Source organism: Zootermopsis nevadensis, unplaced genomic scaffold (assembly GCF_977971745.1).
Source record: "Zootermopsis nevadensis isolate Lab colony 2312 unplaced genomic scaffold, Znev_1.0 Znev_ptg000021l, whole genome shotgun sequence".
NCBI classification, from domain to species: Eukaryota; Metazoa; Arthropoda; class Insecta; order Blattodea; family Termopsidae; genus Zootermopsis; species Zootermopsis nevadensis.
Genome location: NW_028259153.1, coordinates 15,600,368 through 15,618,470, shown reverse-complemented (window position 1 = coordinate 15,618,470; position 18,103 = coordinate 15,600,368). Strand labels below are relative to the sequence as shown.

The window sequence follows — 18,103 nt, the reverse complement described above, 5'->3', positions numbered from 1 at the left end:
TCCGCAACAGAAGACGTTTGCGATGAGTATAAATCTGCATACATTCTATGGACTTCGGCATGAGACGGGTGAGTGGTTAGCTTTATATTCCAGCCGCTTTGTCCTGAGAAAATAAGCTCGGTATCTGTTAGACAGGATGCTGTGTGGCTCCAGTGCCAACCTGAACCTTTGTGTTCCGCGGCTTCGTCCTTTCAGAAAAAAGAACTCCCTGATATCCAGCTGGGTGAACTCCAAAGCAGGTACGGAAACGCTGGAGAAGTGAAAAAGACTTGATTCTGACGGGAATCAAACCCCGATCGTCTATCCTGTAGTCAGTGACTTTACTAAGCTATCACGGTTAATCATGGATCCGCTATGAATTGTTCTATCCACGCGCAGAAACAAGAAGTCGAATAAAAGGAGTGGAGATAAAACTTCACTACGAACTGAAGACAGAATGGTGATGTTCAGATTCACTCTCTTGCCGTTTTATGACTCGAGAAAAGTGCTCACGGTAAAGGATGGAGGCTACAGGGGCCGCAGCATGTGGCAAAGTGAACAATCCTCATCAGGAATTTAACCATGGTCGTCCAGTCCACAGTATCTTTTCTCACCCAACAGTCAGTGTCCGCTTTACTTAACATCGCGTATTTCAGAAGACAGCGCGCGGACATGAAAAAGCAAAACGTGGTTCAGACCTCGGCACGAAATAAATTAGCGTCACACTCCGACTGCTTTACCCCTCCGGCTACAGATCCGGTACCTATTACACAGGAAGCTGAGTGGGCCACACCCAGTGTGGATGTGCTGACAGGAAAAAAAAACTCTGCCGGAAATCAAACCCAGCAATTAAGCCAGTCGCTTTACGGACAGATCTTAATGTCGACGTGAAATATGATTAGTAAATACATATGAACGTCGAGAAGTGGAAAGGAATGAGGATCGTGGCCCGTGTCGGTATTCTGATATTAGTGTGGACAGACTGATTTAGAAAGAAAAAAGTCACGATGAGAAGTGTAAGTAACACTGTTAAAACTATGGGACCTATGTGGATGAATGAGATGAGGGTCTCAAGGCGGCAAAAATGTAGATGTTGGTCTTCTTCAATGCAATAACATGTGGACTTGTAGGCACATACCAACGTTTCGAAGTAAAATATTGCCTCCCGAAAAGCTGGTATCTACCTTCAAGTTACATAGCATTACAAGCCAGAAGACCAACATAAATATGTTTGAAAAAATTCAGCAAGGCAGATCAATATGAAATTTTGTTGGCTGTTTTCTCATTTAATTTTGGCACTTTAATTTAGGGTATAAATAAACTCTTGCATGGACATTTGTAATACTTTGGCAAAATCTGATACATCACTGTGTGTACAGAAACAGCATCTGGTCACTTCGATCCAGAAAAGCCTGTTTTCCAATGTTTTTACTTAAAAAATTAAAATGATACAACAAAAACTGTATATGTTCTCCAAATTACTGCTATATACCTAAAAGTCCACAAGGCATTACAACCCAGAAGACCAACATGGTATCTCTGATCGTTATGAAAACCTCAAATCTCATAGAGTACAAGTTGTTCATTGCTGTTATTACCATGTCACTGAACTGTCAAGGAACCATACAGATCCAGTTGCTGAAAATGTCCCATGAGGATCAACTTAAATTTCTTGTTCCAGTTAGTATACATTCCTTTAACAATTTTTGCTTTACAAAGTTCCATATACCTTATCTCTGTTGGTGATACTGCATTTAAAAAATAAATTCATAACTATTTAAAATATTAAAGCTTAAAATGGCATGGCATACACTATCTTAACACTTATTATTTTTATTAATGTAAAAGTATATACAATCTTCAAAGAAGTACAAGCTTAATGACACAAAGAATAAATTAACAAATGTAACTATTAAAAACAAACACCATATAAAAATAAAAAACACAAATTCAAACCTACACAAATTTAGTATACCTCAAAACAGTCCACGATCACTACCTTCCACATCCTTCCCAATTCATTATTCACAATCCTTCTCTAATTCAGGGGTCTGCAGTGGCCACGAGGTCTGAGGCGTGGGCCTCGTGCCGCTTGGTCGCTGGGACCGTGGGTTCGAGTCCCACTCAAGCCACGGATGCTTGTCCGCGTTTTTCTGTGTTGTGCTGTCCTGTGTACAGGTAGAGGCCTTGCGACGGGACGATCCCTCGTCCAAGGAGTCCTACCGAATGTCTATAGATCGAGCCAACTAAAAGTTGGGACCCGCAGTGCTCAGGCACTTGAACGGGTCGTTCCCAGTATCCAGTATCTCTAATTCAAGGTTATATAACCTATGTAACTGAGGAAGTGCCATTAAATAAACTAAGAAACAAACCAACAAACAAATATGATTAGTATTCATATCCCAAATATCATGCTGAAATTTTCTCTTCATTGCCATGTGTCAGAGTGATATCTGTATCTCGTCCGAAGTTGTTAGGATGTAGCTAAATCCTGATGGCGTCTTTTGCTATGCAATCCATATAGTTTGCTATTGTCTAGAACACTTGTAAATAGAAATGGTGGTTAATAGTCTGACCGTGTAGATCACTCATGATACAGATCAACTTACATCTGCATAAAACAATCAGCATCACTGGTTTTGTCCTCAGTCAATGGGAAGAATGAGATCCCCATTGCATCTTAGTTTGAGGGTCATTACTGACGACTCATGTTCTGTCACCCATTAAATTTTTTTGGAAGTTTCCATCAGTTTCTGCACCTGCGGAAAGTCCGAAGTCACAGACTGGCAGCTTCCTTTCTGCTCGTATGTCGGCGGTTACGGAATGCTCTTGGTTGTGACGCTCCTCATTCCAATTTTTCACTTAAAATAGTCTGATACGAGCCACAAAAGTTCTTAGCTCTTTAGTAATTTCAACAATAGCAAGTCTTCTGTCACTTTGCACTAAATCATACACTTGAGATACAAATACATTTCTATTGATCGCTCATCACTTCTGATGGGAATCCGTTCCTCTTTAAAAAGATGAAACCTATCAAAAACTCATGATTAGTTCACTACTGCAGTTTATTATTTTTGTTTGCTGTCCATCTGATATCCTCACACAATTTAATACACATGTTGTTCTATCTCTCAGACATCATTAAAGCGACAACTGACAAAAATAGTCCAACTTTTCAAATGCTCACACAAATTACTGAATTAGTGCAATTAATCAGCTGTAACAGGTCAGGAATGTTCACTGCAGTCATGTTCTTGTGCAGCATGATTTTTCTGAGACATGAATTCACAATCAATACTTTTTGATTAGACCATCATAAGAACAAAGATTTTAGGTCAGTTTTAGGGGAAAGAAATGTCTTAAATTTACCAGAAACAAGCATAAGTAAAAAGCAACGAGCATAAAACTCAACCAAATACATATTTCCCATATTGTTTGTTCTATTAAAGAAGTATCACATGTCATCATAATTTTCAATAATCAGCTACTGGTACTTGCAATGGTTTGTAACTTACCTTCACACCTGTAGCATTATTGATATAGCACACTTGAAATGAATCTTCATCATACGCCTCACTCCATCCTGGAGGAACGGGAATATAAGTTGTTCCGCTACTTCCATTCACCTCTACTAGAGGGCTTGAGGTATCTGACCTGAGATTTTCTACACTGCCATCTTCTACAGTTTCCTGAAAAAAAGAATTACTAAGTGAAGATATACTTTCACACTTCACCAGGAATCCACAAATAAAAATTAAATCTACTATTAGCAACATAAAGTCCATTCACCCACAGTACTTACCGTCATAACTACGTAATTTATATTTGTGTTAGAAATAAGTAGTATTGTATTTGTGCTTTGATATGTTCTACATCCTTGGCTTAGGCCTATGAAGGATCTACGGTAAGTAAATAAATTAAATTAAATTAAATTCTATTCTACTCTATTCTAGTCCTGAACTACACTTCACACATTTTATACCCACTATCTGACTCCTACCTCACTTGTGATAAGTAGGTGACTACATTTCTAAAGCCCTGGACTTAATGACATACCCAAGAGGGACTTCAACAGCAATATTACATTTGGCCTAAGTTCAAGCAATGCTACTACATTCTCAATGGCTAACCTCACCATTTTGAATTCTACACGTAACCCCATAAGCATGTCCTCATTTTGAATCAATAAAAATCCATAAATTTAGACATAACGAAGATAGGATGTCCATGCTTGTACCAATTTAAGATCTTAAACATTGTCTTCATTCAGGATGCTACTCAAAACTTCTTGGGTCACCTTGGATTTCCTACCTTCACCTCTGACTTAATTCACAAGTGCTGGTAACACACAGCCAGTCCCCCCCCCCCAAAAAAAAAACCTATGTGTATAGGAAATGAAACCTTTAAACATGAATGAAAATAAAAAATACACTTTTCAATATGTGTGTTACATACATGTTATCATTGATCACTTTGATATTACTACTATAAGCAATACATACATACAATACTTAACAAATGTGACAAAGTTAAAATATTTGGAAATGAAAACAAATCAAAATTGCAGTAATCAAGGAATTAATAGCAAATTAAATTTGGGAAATATTTACTGCCATTCAGTAAAGATTTTTTATCTTTCTATACATAATTTTAAAAGTAGATTCTTTAAAAAAGAATCTTAAGAGAAACTGCTACTATATTCATATTTTCAGAATAAATGTTGGAGTAAATATAGTTTCTCTACAAGCATTATTAGCTTGTCAGCTGTGTGTTCTACTAAACCAATTCCATGCTGATAGTAATGAAAAAAATCCATCTGCCTGATACTTGCGGAAACAAGTGTATTTGCAGCCACACTGGAGGAAACAAATATTAAGCTGGACCTTGCTAACTTGGCTGAGTTTATTTAGCATGCTTTTGTAGATGTGTAAAAGGCTACTGTAATTGGTTAGCAAACATGGCATGGTATTTCTTCTAATTAAAGCCTGGCAAACATCCTTGAACCTCTAAAATTCTCTTAATGAGACATACAATTGAAGTTCACAATTCATGGAGATTTGCAGTTCAGATCTAGACCAAGAAAGTGGCTATACTGACAAAATGTATATAAAATTCCCTATTACATCCAGACTACTGCTGAAAAAGTACCTGAATACTACATTCCAAATCGCTATCAACTTCTATCCATAATCATCCTACCAGGTATTTCTTGTCTAACCTGTATAATTTTACGCAGACAGGACACCACTAAATACTTGCAACTTTTACTTATGGGGCAGGCTAAAAGATGAAGTGTATGTGAATGATCCTCATTCACTGCAATAACTGAAGGCTCATTACTGTGTCAACAATTGCCTGCAACATTCGTCCACAACCTTTCCAAATACCATAGTAATGCTACTTCTGTAATTAGCATAAGAATTAACTCCCTGATCCATTATCTTTCTTGAAAAGTCAACAGTTATTCAACTGGTCGAGAAACTCCCCATTTCTTTTTACCTAAACAGTCATTAGTTCACAGAATCGTTCCTTTAAACATTATCCTGAATTTAATCCAATTACTATATTGACCATTACCAAAGACACATTTTAGTATTATCCTCCCATTTCACCTCGGTCTACCAAGAGGTTTCCTCACTTGTGACTTTCCAACTGAAATTTAGTCATAAATCTCACTTCTCCCATGTATGCATATCCTGCCCATTATATCCACAGCAATGAAACACTTACATGGAATTTGTGGTGCCTGCGAGGTGGCTTCCAACTTTTATCATGGGTCCTACGATTGTAATAGTAAGTCCTTCCCTGAGAAGACTGATATTCCACCCATCCCTCATTCAAAACTCTAACTGGTTTATGATCAGGTGATGGAGATGGTGGCAAAATATATCCATGCACTCCATGGGAGTCCACCTGCCAGAAAAGAGCAGAAGTCTCAATATACATTGTCTGTTAGTGGTAGATTTCTTATAATTTTCACATTAAAAATATAAGGATTGTTTGTGTTCAGGGAATATATGTTGATCTGTGATGATGAGAGCCTTGTAACTGGTTTATTTCCAATCAAAGAACTCCTTCCAAAAATTCAACAGTTTAAATTAAATAAACCTTTATTCTATTATCTAAAACAGTATATGATCAAGTAAGAAATAAAGAATGACAGTAAAAAGGTATAACCCAATCTGGAGTATGTGTATTTTCCACACAATATTTACAGTTTTATGTAACTCATTAACATTCATGTCCATTTACTGCAGATACAAATTTATTGCTATAAAGCTAATGAATACTAAATTTAGATAAAACTATTTTTGTTTTGTTAAATATTAACCACACTAAAAAATTCCCACATGAGAGAGAGTTCATTATGATCTACAACTGTTATTTGAACAAGCACACATTAACAATGGCCTGGACATATAACTTTGCTGGTACTACAGAAATGCCATACATAGTTTTAATGACGAAACCTCTTTGAAACCAGTCACTTGGTAGACTAAGGGTAATATTAAAACTCATCTTAAAAAATAAATTGTTCCTGGGTTGGATTCAAGATAATATCCTGTGGTGAGGTTTGGTAAAAGTGACTTTCAATCTGCAGGTTCTGCTATAACCGTTAAGTTATTGTGAAATTCCAATTTAAGATTTCTCTGTGGGTCAATAAATATGAATGATGGAATAAGAGTCTATCTTAAGCCAATTCAAATAATTTTGTATGTTCATATCTCTTCAGCCATCATATTACAGAAATCAAAAATTAACAAATCAGACAATGAAAGTGGAAACTATACGCTCATAAGAAGCAACCTACACAAATTTTAAAGATATATTACTTGAAAATCTGCATATTGCATGGCTTTGATGTTCAATTTATTGCAGCTACAAATATTTTCACAAAACTTACCACAGTATACAAATCACACAGCAGAACAATTTTTTTTGTTTCATTGAAGATTCCCCACATCATAAAATATTTTTGATAAAAGTTTTAGATAATAACAAGGTGTGTCTGAGTATTATATACATTTTGTTATGCATCTTTTTCAAGAACAGCTATTTTTATGAAAATTTATGAAGTTTAATAAATTTCAAATATAAAACAGGATGTATTGAACTAATATGAATTAAAGTTCAATTAACTTGGTAACATTTAGTTTCATCAAAATCTGTCATGAAGTTTTGGAGCTTAGAATACATAATAAATTAAAATGACCTTACCCTGCTTTTTCTTGACAATGACACCAACTTCCTCTGCAACTTCACAGAAGAACAAGGGTCACCTTCTTTCTCTTCTCCACCTTTACTCAACGATTCAATCACTAATAAGTCGTCTGAAACAGCACCGTCACTAATATCACTGGAACCTTTATTGGTACCTCTCTGACACAGAATATCATCCGACAAACCACTGACACTACCCTCATCTCGACACACACTCTCATCTAAATTTTCTTCAGATTCACTGCCTGACACAAACTGAATCCCCTTCACTTTATCATTAAACACATGGTGGCGTATTAAATTCCAGTGCTGATTGGATGCCTTCTGAGACACGATTACCTGGTTTAAAACTTCAAGATCACTGCCGCTATGACTTGCTTTCAGCTGACAATGATCCAAATCTACCTGTCCTTTGAAAGAACTTGAAACATGTCCTGAATTTAATTTTTTTTCATCTTGAATTACTTTATAATCTTCAGTCTTCTTACATTCTGATAATGCATTTTCCCAAGATGTTGACAACACAGAATTTCCACTTCTATGTTTCAACACTTGTTGCATTTCTTTCCTCGTTTTGAAACTATTGGAGTAACTTAACTTACTCTTAATTCTACTAAATGCAGACTCCATTTTTTTATTATCTACTGCTGAACTGACAACAATGCTGGGTTCATTAAAACTGCTTGACGTGTTGCTTTGTGCATTCTCACTACTCACTGCTGCAACTGTCTGAAACCGTATTTCTTGAGCAAGTTTTTCCAAAGACTCTGAGAGTTTATGTTTAACTTTACCTACATGCTTCAACCCTTCCAACGGGATAGGACGCACTTCGGAGCAGGGTTCACTTACACTGATACAACTTCTTACTTCAGTGCCTCCCTTGTTTCTCTGAGCAGTGTTATCAGCCTTATCATTTTCTAATGATAAGGCATGTTTACTTGAGAACAAGATTTTATCATCTGGAGATGAATGAATAGTGTTATGATTCATGTGTGAACTAGATGAACTGATTCTGTCTTTACTTCGATGCTTGTCTTCCTCCAAGTTTACATTGGGAGGTTCATGGTGGTTTCTTTCCGTTCTCATCTTCGAAAGTTCAGCAACCAATTCTTCAACTGCCCATGACTTTCGTTTATCCAACAAAATATGGTTTGTCTCTTCCTTACTGAAACCCTCCACATTTGATGATTTTTTCTTCACATTTTGGAATGTATCAGGCTGCTTTTCACAATGCACCTCATAAATCTGATGTTCTCCAGGACAGGAAACACTCATAACATCAGTCCTTTTATCATATTCTAAGAAATTACTTGAGTTATTCTTAACATCAGTAGAAGTATATGAGGCTTTTAAATCATTTTTTTGTTGTCTGCTGATGCTTCCATGATGGGAAAGTTCCTTAAAAAAGATAAAATGAGTAAAAATACAGAACATTCGCAGAACAAAATAACTTACTGTAGTTTGGTTATAGTTCAAATTACAGTATGGTTCTCATACTGACACCACATGCCAGGGTAATTTTCTGATCCCACAATTCTCCTTTCTGGTTGATTTGGTGTGGTTGTTATACACATTAGCTGAGTTTAGGGGACACACATCATAACCTGCAATTCTATTTGTAACTTTCATAAGTTTTGTTAAACAATTTTCTCTAATAAATACAAAACAACTTCAATGCTTCAAGTGCACAATAATTCCAGAACTTTTATTTAAACCCTCAGAACACACCATTTGGTTTAGTTTGTTTGTTTATTTAATAGCATTTGACAACAGAAAATATGACATCATTAACCCAACCTATATCTTCCATTTATTCTTTGTTTCTTTAACAGTACTGTGTCAACTGCAAAAGCTATATCACGAGGTTACAGGTCCACATATTCAAGGCTTCTGCATTAAATAGATGTAAGTGGTCAGCTTCGTACTTTGAGACGCCATGGTGCCCTGCCCCTGCTGGGTACAGAACCAACTAGTCACATTTAAACTACACATCAAATGTTGGTACAAACTGTTAGTACAAATGTGGGAAGAAGTGATCATGGAATTTTTAATAGTAGTATCATCAAATATGATCTGCTAGACTGTGAAAAATAAACTCAGGATAGCCAGGTGAGATTTGAGGTTTTCATAACAGCAAGTATGAAGATGACTGTCTTCTGGGATGTTGCATTATTGTAGTCTGTTTGAACTTTACTGATTTTTCAGCAGTGCTTGCTGCCTTCATCATCACGGCAATGGCCATCTTCAGAATAACCAGTATCCAAGCTAAGGATTAAAACAAAAAACTCCCAAACCAACAGGAAAATTTAACTCCTAAACCAGAAAGATGCATTAAAATCCAGTGAAATCTTTAAAACTAAACAATGAAATTAAACAGTAAAGATAAAATTACTGCTGTCATCAAGCATTATAAGGGAGTGGAAGTAAACCTCAAATATATAACTACAAATATCTGTAGGGAAATAGTGCAAGTAGAGCAAAACAAACTATAAACAAAGGAGATTTAGATTTTTATATGTTCTACCATGCAAAGTTTCTGCATGTATCTGATCCCATTGCACATGCAGGTTTGGTTCCAATGTGTTAAGTTAGATTAACTTAAATTTCCTTAGGGGAAACCAAACTACATTCTGCATCTTAAACAAATAAACACACCTCTGAAGTATCCTGACTCCATGAATATTCTCGTACATATGCAGCAGGGACAAAAAATGGTCTCTCAGAAGAACTCCGGATCACCTGCCACCAATCTGCATTTGTTTTCTTGATTAAAAATAATTTTTCACCTTCTTGTATCCGTATCTTCCGTTCATCCTTCCCTACATATTCAAAATCATACAACACCCGCAACTGTATGTCTGAGAAGTCTTCTGACATTATGTGAAGGAGGCAAAGTTTAATTTTAAATTAACATGTTCTTACAACTGATGAATCCTGTAAAACAAATATTCCACCTTCACCTGCAACAAGAGAGGCGAATCTGAAATAAGTAATGGCAATGTAATTTGCATTCAAAAGGCTTCTCACATTTGTATCCTTAACATGTTTTCACAACTGAATGATTATTAAAAGGCATTAAACTTAAAAATTCTTCAATGACAAACTTTCTGATCATCAGAAACTATACATATCATACATGAAACAAGAACACAATAGATCTTACATAAAATTCGTGTGAAAACTAACTCATAACAGCAAAGATATACCGACATTGGAATTAATAAAATGTAGGTTACCAACTCTGGTTGCCAAACTCCCATATACATCTGGCCTTGAATGAACAGCACACATTTCACACAATTAAAACTAGATTACGTAAACACGTTAATCACACGAGAAGAGCATATACTAGTGTTCATAGCCCTCATTTCCAAACCTTGTTCGCCTACTACACCCAATCGACTACCTGTGGAATGTGCAAAATCTGTTGAACAAAATATAAATAAAGCAGCCATACATACAAGTCGCTCTGACGGCAGACAACCTACCCAAGGTTTCGACTTTCTCCTACTATGACAGGACGCGGGACATTTAAAACACTTCCTCCATGGTACGTTGCTACGCAAATACATGATCCCATTCCTTCAGACTGCTTTCCAAAAATTAAGCAAAATGCACATTTTCTTACTGGCATCACAATTTCATAATTAGGATCCATGTTAAACATCTCTAATTATAAAACCGGCTTCTGACGTATGGGTAACCACAAAATTAGTCGGAACGATTCATAACGTAAGCGGTAGTGATAAATAACTCCAAATGCATATTTCTGAATAGTGATAATCTGTGTTATAACGCTATGTACGGTAGACCTATAAATGTTTACCAAGTTTTATTGAGACATGTTTGATGGGTCAGGGAGGGCATATGAAATTATGAAGATGAGGTCATGGAGATTATAAGAGGTCACGGAGGTCAGATCAGGTGATGACACTTACGTTCAATAGGACGAGGTCATGTAAGGCTAGGTGTTAGGTGTCTTCGTGTGGACAGATGAGGTTCAGGAGCTCAGGTGACGTTTGGGAGGACAGGATAGGATTGGGACAGGGAGGTTAAAAGAGTTGAGGAAGGTCAGATTAGAGGTTATGTTTATATACACAAACCATTACATAATACCACAAAACGGTTCAAAACCACGTAAAGCAACATTCTAAAGTATAAACACAATGAATAACCTACTTCACAATGTTCTGACACTTTATGAATGTAAAAGTACGATAATCTATAAACACATGTTGGGAATTCTCCATGTAATCTTATGTCATTGTTGCATTAATGTGATGGGGATACCTGTTAAATAATAACAATAGTAACAGCAATGATAGCAATAAGAATAACAAAAACAATTATCTCTGGGTCCATTGTTGTTCAAAATGTGACAGACAGACATGGATGAACCCTGAAAGTGTTCTCTCACACCACAGTGTCAAGAAATAAAAATTAATTCAATTAATACTTTGAGCATATTATTTATTTCAGTTGCATATGTTTTCATAGGAATGAAAACAATCATGATCCTCAAACCAACACCCAAGTCTCTCACTGAGCATGACACAGTTAATATTGATTTTCTGAGTCTCCCACAACCTCTACAAACAACCATCTTCTCACACTGATCTCTTTGATACTCTGAACCAGTCATGCTTGTACTTGAAATAATTATTACATCACACAGTTTTCACGCTTCCATGATCTATTAGGTGTGATGTGAATTTTTTGAACATGCCTGTGGCCTTAAAGGTAATGTATCATAACCTGTTATATTGAAAGATTTGACTGTTTCTCTCATACAAAATGCAGTGTGCATGTGCATGTGTGGGTGTGAGTGTATATGTGTACAGGTCAATTAAATGGACTCATATGCAAAATTAAGCTAATGCAGGCAGCCCATATCCAATCACTTTGTAGTCTGGGTATCTGTACATGTGTTTGTGTGATTCTTGGCTTTTTCAACAATGTTTTATCAATTGCAGAGATTCTGTATTGTGTCAAGGTTATTCAAGGTGATTATAAAATGAACAAATTAAGAAACACTGGAGATTAATTATGTAGAATATTTATTTCCATGGTTTATGTAACAACACTGGTATCTGTTTAGATTAAATACTGTATGATATTTATTGATAATGTCAGGATAATTTAATTGTCAATGGTAAGATGAGTAACATCTGGAGGAATGAGGCAGTGGTCTACTTTAAAATACAATCTTGGAATTTATGCATGGAGATCAAAAACCAACAGAAGTGCTAATCACTACACTATGACTTTGTGTCTCAATGTTATACGAAATATTCTTCTAAGAAGTCTGGTGCGGTATCACATCACCACGGAGGATTCCCCAGATTACTGCGCAGGTGGCTGGAGATTCCCCATGCTGACAGTTGTCGATTTTAACCAAAATTATCATTTGACGACAAATTTTATAAAAACTCCTCAGCAAAAATTGTTCTGCGGTTCTTATGTTATTATGTGTGGATAGACTGGTGGAAAGAAAGATAATGAAGCCAATAGGTGCATTTTTGCAGCTTTTGGTTGAGAAGGACCCTCAACAATCATCTGCATTCCAGGAGGATGTGTACCAGGATTTAGTGGGTGGCGTTTGATTTGATGTACCTGTTTTTTTAAACCCTCTCTTTTGGCGTTTGGTTTGATGTATCTGTTTATTTAAACCCTCTCTTTACATACATGCATTTCACTTTTCGAAAGAATAGGTCACAGATGACTACCCAAGCGAGCTACTGACCTGAAGCGGAAACAAGGTAATATTTTAGTGAAAGTATGGAATATGTCCTTCAGAAACGGTGGATTCGCACCTAGAAAATAAGCTCAGCGTGAACGCTATTGACTTGCATTGGGCAGTTACCCGTTCGAGACTCGGTCAAGACATCGGTGTCCTGATTCGGGTTTTGTATGTTTCCTCCAGCATTTCTGGGCGTGCCATTACAGATTCCTTATCCCCTCCCTTTCCTTTAATCGCACAGGTTTTTCGTGGTCTTTCTGCGTTCTCACGAGATTTACCTTCAAGTAGGCCATAGCCGTTTCCTTTCACACTCTTCCCATTCTTCGCTAAATAAAATAGCAAATAATGGGGCAGATCCTTAAATAGGCTACTGCTATTTCCTTCCATGTCTACTTATCAATCACAATCATCATACTTCAAACATATGCCACTCTTACTCTGTGGTAATGCGATTTTTGGTGTGGCTATTGTCAGTTCATTGCCCTAAGTCTACACACTCTCAGGGTGAAATACATTCCTGTGGATGTTTGCATAATTCCCAGAAGTTTTGTCATCATCAGAGTGGATTAATAATTACTTATATTCTGTGTGATTTCTGTATTTCTTAGAACTGCATAACAAATTACATTATCCTGTGAGTATATTGAAGATGTTACCAAATCTAGTGAACAGAAGTTATATCATATCTAGTGATCTTCAGATGGTATTTCAGGTAATAAATCAAATCTTGCGATATTAAATCCAGTGAGTGTGAGTGTACTGATAATGATGCAGCATGTCTGTTACACTATCAGACACTTCAGGTAACAGTTTTCATTTCAGTAAATGCCTCTTTACTTTACATATACTTTCCTTCAAGCAATGATAAACACGTACAAGACAACAGCAGCATCATAATCCTTTTATCTTATTTGTGCTCAGGAAAATGTATCAACCTAAGAGATGAAATGTAGCGTGTAATTCAGAATACTGCATAACAAGTGATTTAATGATTTCAAGTAAAAATTAATGCTACACATAGTTAATACTGTCCTGTATACAGTTAATACCACAATATTCTGTTTTATAATATAGTATATGTTATTACTGGAGAAAAATTAGAGAGTTATATTATAATATTTCAATTGACATGTTGTGATAACTCTAGTAAAACCTAGGAGGCTACAGTGAGAAGGAAATGCAACTCAGTTTGTGGGAAACAAAAAAGTACACAGAATTTTTGGTGAGAATACCTCTTAGGAATCAACTACTTTCAAGACCAAGCAGGAGATGGAAGTGTATAATTAAGACATCTTAAAGAAATAGGTGATTGTGAGATTCATATATGGGTGTAACAGGATTATGTCTGGTGGTGGCATGGTACTGATTAGCAATGTCGGTCCTTAAGATTCCATTATTGTACTGTTAGTTAGTTGGTTAGTTACTTAAATAATGTTGCACATTTCAGAATTTCCCTCATGACTGGTAACTGCAATGAAGCCCAAGTCTGTCGATAAGCCATTGCACCTGAATCTTTACAACTTTAATGCACTAGCTGCTCAAGACTCTCCATATGTTCTGACAAGCCCACGCTCCTTGCAAGCATGCCGCAAAGCTGGCTACAAGGTGAGGTATTACTTCAACAAGTAGTTAGGAAATGGCATAACAATTCTGAAATATTTGTTAGAATTTTATCTTTAACCGTTGACCTCTGTGAATAATCACCCAGTCATTTCTATGTGAAATTATGCATTAAGTCTTCACATAAATTGCTCATTATTGTTGTTTGATCTTAACCAAAATTGGAATGTGTCAACATATTTTAGTAAAACACCCCATTATCAATTCTGTGGAAACCATTCAGCTGTTCTTGCATTGGTATGTCCATATATATGGAAAGATGGAGAGACAGTGATTTTAACAGGTGCTCTGCAGGTTTTTTGAACATGCCTAAAAGTACATCAGAGATTGCCCACTGACCAAGACATATTGAAACAATGTTTCAGAAGATGGTTGTATTCCCATCTTCATGTAAAATTTTGTTATAATGATAATTAAGCTAAAAGTAAAGTTATTCCCATGCCCAAGCTGTATAAGTAATGTGTCACATATTCTAGATATTGGCATTAGATGGAAATGAGTGGTAGCTTCATGCTTCAATCAATAACCCCAGGCAAAATAACACTTTGTAGCCATTAATTAAAAGGCTGGGTTGGTCCCAGATGTGATGAGATGACAAAGAGAAAAGTTCCTGCTCCTGCCAAGTTTTAACCTCATTTGTTCTCAGATTATTTTACTCTGTATCCCAAAGATTCAAAATTTAATATTTTCTTCACTTATTCTTCTTGTATACAGTAATCTCTTACATATTTGTGTGTACATTATTTCTACTACGTTTCTGGCTTTTACTTTATTTATTTTATATTACATGCCTGAGTTGTCATACAGATTATTTTATTTTCACTAAGTGAAATAGAGAATGGTGTAGTATTGTCATAACTCACCTGTTCAGCCAGTGGAACTCCTGTACAGGAGTCTTCAAGAGTACCAAGACGACCTTGCAGCAGAGAATTCTACCCAGGTGTATCAACTTTATAAAGACCAGGAACAGGAACGGTTAAGTAAGTACACTTGACAGCTTACAGTCAGTATAACAAAAATGAATGTGTCAGTTTAAATATTTCCAGAGTTAAGAGTTTAATTAGAATACTTTTTATTGAACTATGGTGGCATGTTTCGGTCTTCAACATAAATTTTATTCATGTCAGTTATTTGGAAACAGAGTTGTTGTTTCCCAATTAAATGTGTACAAAACATATTTCTACAGTTCAGAAGAGGTTTTGTTTTTCCTTCCATTACTCGCTAATCTTATACTATAAAAATTTGTGATTAGTCGTTGTCTTCAACCAATTTGTCGTCAAAAAATGACGTCATCAACAATGCCAACAGATATTTGTTTACTCGGCATTGTTGTGGAACACAACAATGCCGTGCAAACAAATATCTGTTGGCATTGTTGAAGTTGACACAACAATGCCGAGTAAACAAATAACGCTTCACAACAAAAGAAATCAAAGAATATCAAGTCAGTCGCATTATCACTGCTCCAGAAACAGCACGTCGCATTCTTAAGAATTGACTAACAGTTGTCCTAAAACATCAGGAAAGTGAAAGAAGACGTTATCAAGTATTTGAAGTACCAACTCCAACAAGGTAAAGTGATACTCATTCGATATATTACGCTTACGAAAGTATTATGAAAACTGACTTTATGATCGATTTTAAGACGAAGATTTGCAAGGGTGGGGCTGGACGTGAAAAGTTGACTGACCAAGAACTGTTGGTCTCTGATCAGCGACGTAAGGAAGTAAAATATCAGATTACAGGAAGCGCTCCGAAAGGATTAGCCATCGTTGTCAAAAAATGACGTCATCAACAATATCAACTTATATTTGTTTATACACAGGGGTTAGTTTAGTGTCTTACTCAAGATTTTAAAACGCAACGAACCCCCTTCGGGGGGTTGGTCAAGTGTTTAAACGCCCCACTCGGGGGGGTTAGTTTAGTTTCTTACTCAGGGGTTAAAACACTTGAATGAGACACTAAACTAATTCCTCTTCGGGACTAACCAAGGTTGATTGCGTTTTACAAACTTGACCAACCCCCCCCCTAGGAGCTCCGAAAGGAGCGCCCTGCTCTAGTTCAAAGGAAAATTTAACCATTAACATCACAGTAAACACAGAGTTTGTGGTTATTCAGCAGGTCAAAAAATTCCTGCTTTTAAGGAACCTGAAGGTTCATCACATCTTTTATACAAGTCCATTACTAGATCTTATACTCAACCAGATAAAACCAATCTACATCTTTACACTGTATTTCTGCAAGATCTGTGTTGATATTAACCTCCCCTCTTCATGTAGGTCTCCTAAGTGATTTCATTATCTGATATTTTGTAACAAAAATTTTGTATGTATTTTTCTGTCCTCAATTTTCCAGCATCTCATTCTCTGATTTAAGCATCCTTACAGTATTAGGTGAAGGTACAAATTATGAAGCCCTAATTGTTAATCTTCTCCAGTCCTTTTGTATTTGCTCTCTTCCAAAGACAGATGTTTTAGATTAATGAATTTGCAATTACTGTCATCTATGCAATAAATTTTTGAACATATGCTGTCTTGTACTTACAGGCTTCTACTACTGGCATGCTTTTAATCCATATCCTGAATGACAATTTTAAATAGCATATCTTAAACTGTTTCCAGATAAGCTAGAAAAATGCCGTGCCATTAGAGAGGAACTCATGACACAATCAGGACCACTTAAGGAGAATTCACCACCCTTGTCTTCTACTGATAATAAAAATAAAATAACGACCTTGATTACCTCAGCTCGTAAAGAACAGCTTGACAAAGAGAACACATCACGATCAACAGGAAAGCAAGGTAAAAATGACTTAAATCAGGGGTTTGCAACCTTTCTTTGTCTGAGGGACAATTTAAAAAGCTTAGACCTCAGTATAGGTGGCAGGTCACATAATAAAAAATTAAATTTATATTTTACTGAATGCAGTTTTTGTTTTCTTTTAAATGAGCAGCAATTTCAGTTTTAATAAAATAAAAATATAATTAATATTTTTGCATTTTTAATTTTATGGATAGAAGAGCATCAATATCCTTGTATTTGTTAATGAGCTGATTATCTTACCTCTAACAGCATTAGCACTGAAAGCACTAGAAAACAACCAGGATAGTGATCTGAAGCATGAACGTATTGATACACAGTATCTGACTGGTGAAACATCCACATCTGATTTAACCAATAATAGGAAATCTACATCCACTTCTGCATCAAAAAATTGCAGTTCACCAGATATCAGAAGAAGCAAGAAAATGTAAGTCTGTAACAAAAATAAATTATGAACTTCTATGTAGTGCAAACACAAAGGGCAGCACAGACTTATTTCTTTTGTCTTCTGTCTTTTGCTATAGACAATAAAATGTTACTCCATTTGAAAGGGTGTATACTTAACAGCACATTATTGATGTGCAAGTCTCTTTTATGTAAGATTCTCATTATTACAGTACAAATGGGGAAGTAACATCTGATCATCCATTTGCATGTTTCACATTCAAAACTTCTCAAATAATTTTAATAAAACCTAGTAATTAGGATCATTAATTTTGG

The 18,103-nt window shown here is 36.0% G+C and overlaps 3 protein-coding genes across 15 annotated transcripts in view; 1 reads left to right on the top strand and 2 right to left on the bottom strand.

Annotated features, from left to right (window-relative positions):
• LOC110839225 (uncharacterized) overlaps window positions 1-15,496 on the bottom strand; it is a 35,318-nt gene extending 19,822 nt beyond the window's left edge. For 2 of the 7 annotated variants that reach the window (XM_022083207.2, XM_087352468.1), the window contains exons 1-5: window positions 10,437-10,680; window positions 9,856-10,160; window positions 7,198-8,598; window positions 5,710-5,892; window positions 3,495-3,668 (exon numbers count right to left, since the gene is read on the bottom strand). In XM_022083207.2, the coding sequence (XP_021938899.2) occupies window positions 3,495-3,668; window positions 5,710-5,892; window positions 7,198-8,598; window positions 9,856-10,077 (1,980 nt within the window). In that variant the 5' untranslated portion in view covers window positions 10,078-10,160; window positions 10,437-10,680. Of the gene's footprint in view, window positions 1-3,494; window positions 3,669-5,709; window positions 5,893-7,197; window positions 8,599-9,855; window positions 10,161-10,363; window positions 10,383-10,406; window positions 10,681-15,423 lie in introns of those variants that run through there. The other 5 variants (XM_022083209.2, XM_087352467.1, XM_022083208.2 and 2 more) reach the window with 5 other exon arrangements.
• LOC110839229 (uncharacterized) overlaps window positions 82-18,103 on the top strand; it is a 25,859-nt gene continuing 7,837 nt past the window's right edge. The window contains exons 1-5 of one of the 7 annotated variants that reach the window (XM_022083222.2): window positions 82-995; window positions 14,388-14,545; window positions 15,432-15,540; window positions 17,182-17,361; window positions 17,633-17,810. In XM_022083222.2, coding sequence (XP_021938914.2) covers window positions 14,414-14,545; window positions 15,432-15,540; window positions 17,182-17,361; window positions 17,633-17,810 — 599 coding nt within the window. In that variant the 5' untranslated portion in view covers window positions 82-995; window positions 14,388-14,413. Of the gene's footprint in view, window positions 996-11,691; window positions 11,941-12,002; window positions 12,960-13,147; window positions 13,653-14,387; window positions 14,546-15,431; window positions 15,541-17,181; window positions 17,362-17,632; window positions 17,811-18,103 lie in introns of those variants that run through there. The other 6 variants (XM_087352489.1, XM_087352488.1, XM_022083229.2 and 3 more) reach the window with 6 other exon arrangements.
• The window catches only part of Hmt-1 (ABC transporter ATP-binding protein/permease Hmt-1), a 27,536-nt gene continuing 25,041 nt past the window's right edge, over window positions 15,609-18,103 (bottom strand). Inside the window, exon 15 of the mRNA XM_087352469.1 lies at window positions 15,609-17,816. The gene's annotated coding sequence lies outside the window, so the exon portion shown is untranslated. The remainder of the gene's footprint in view (window positions 17,817-18,103) is intronic.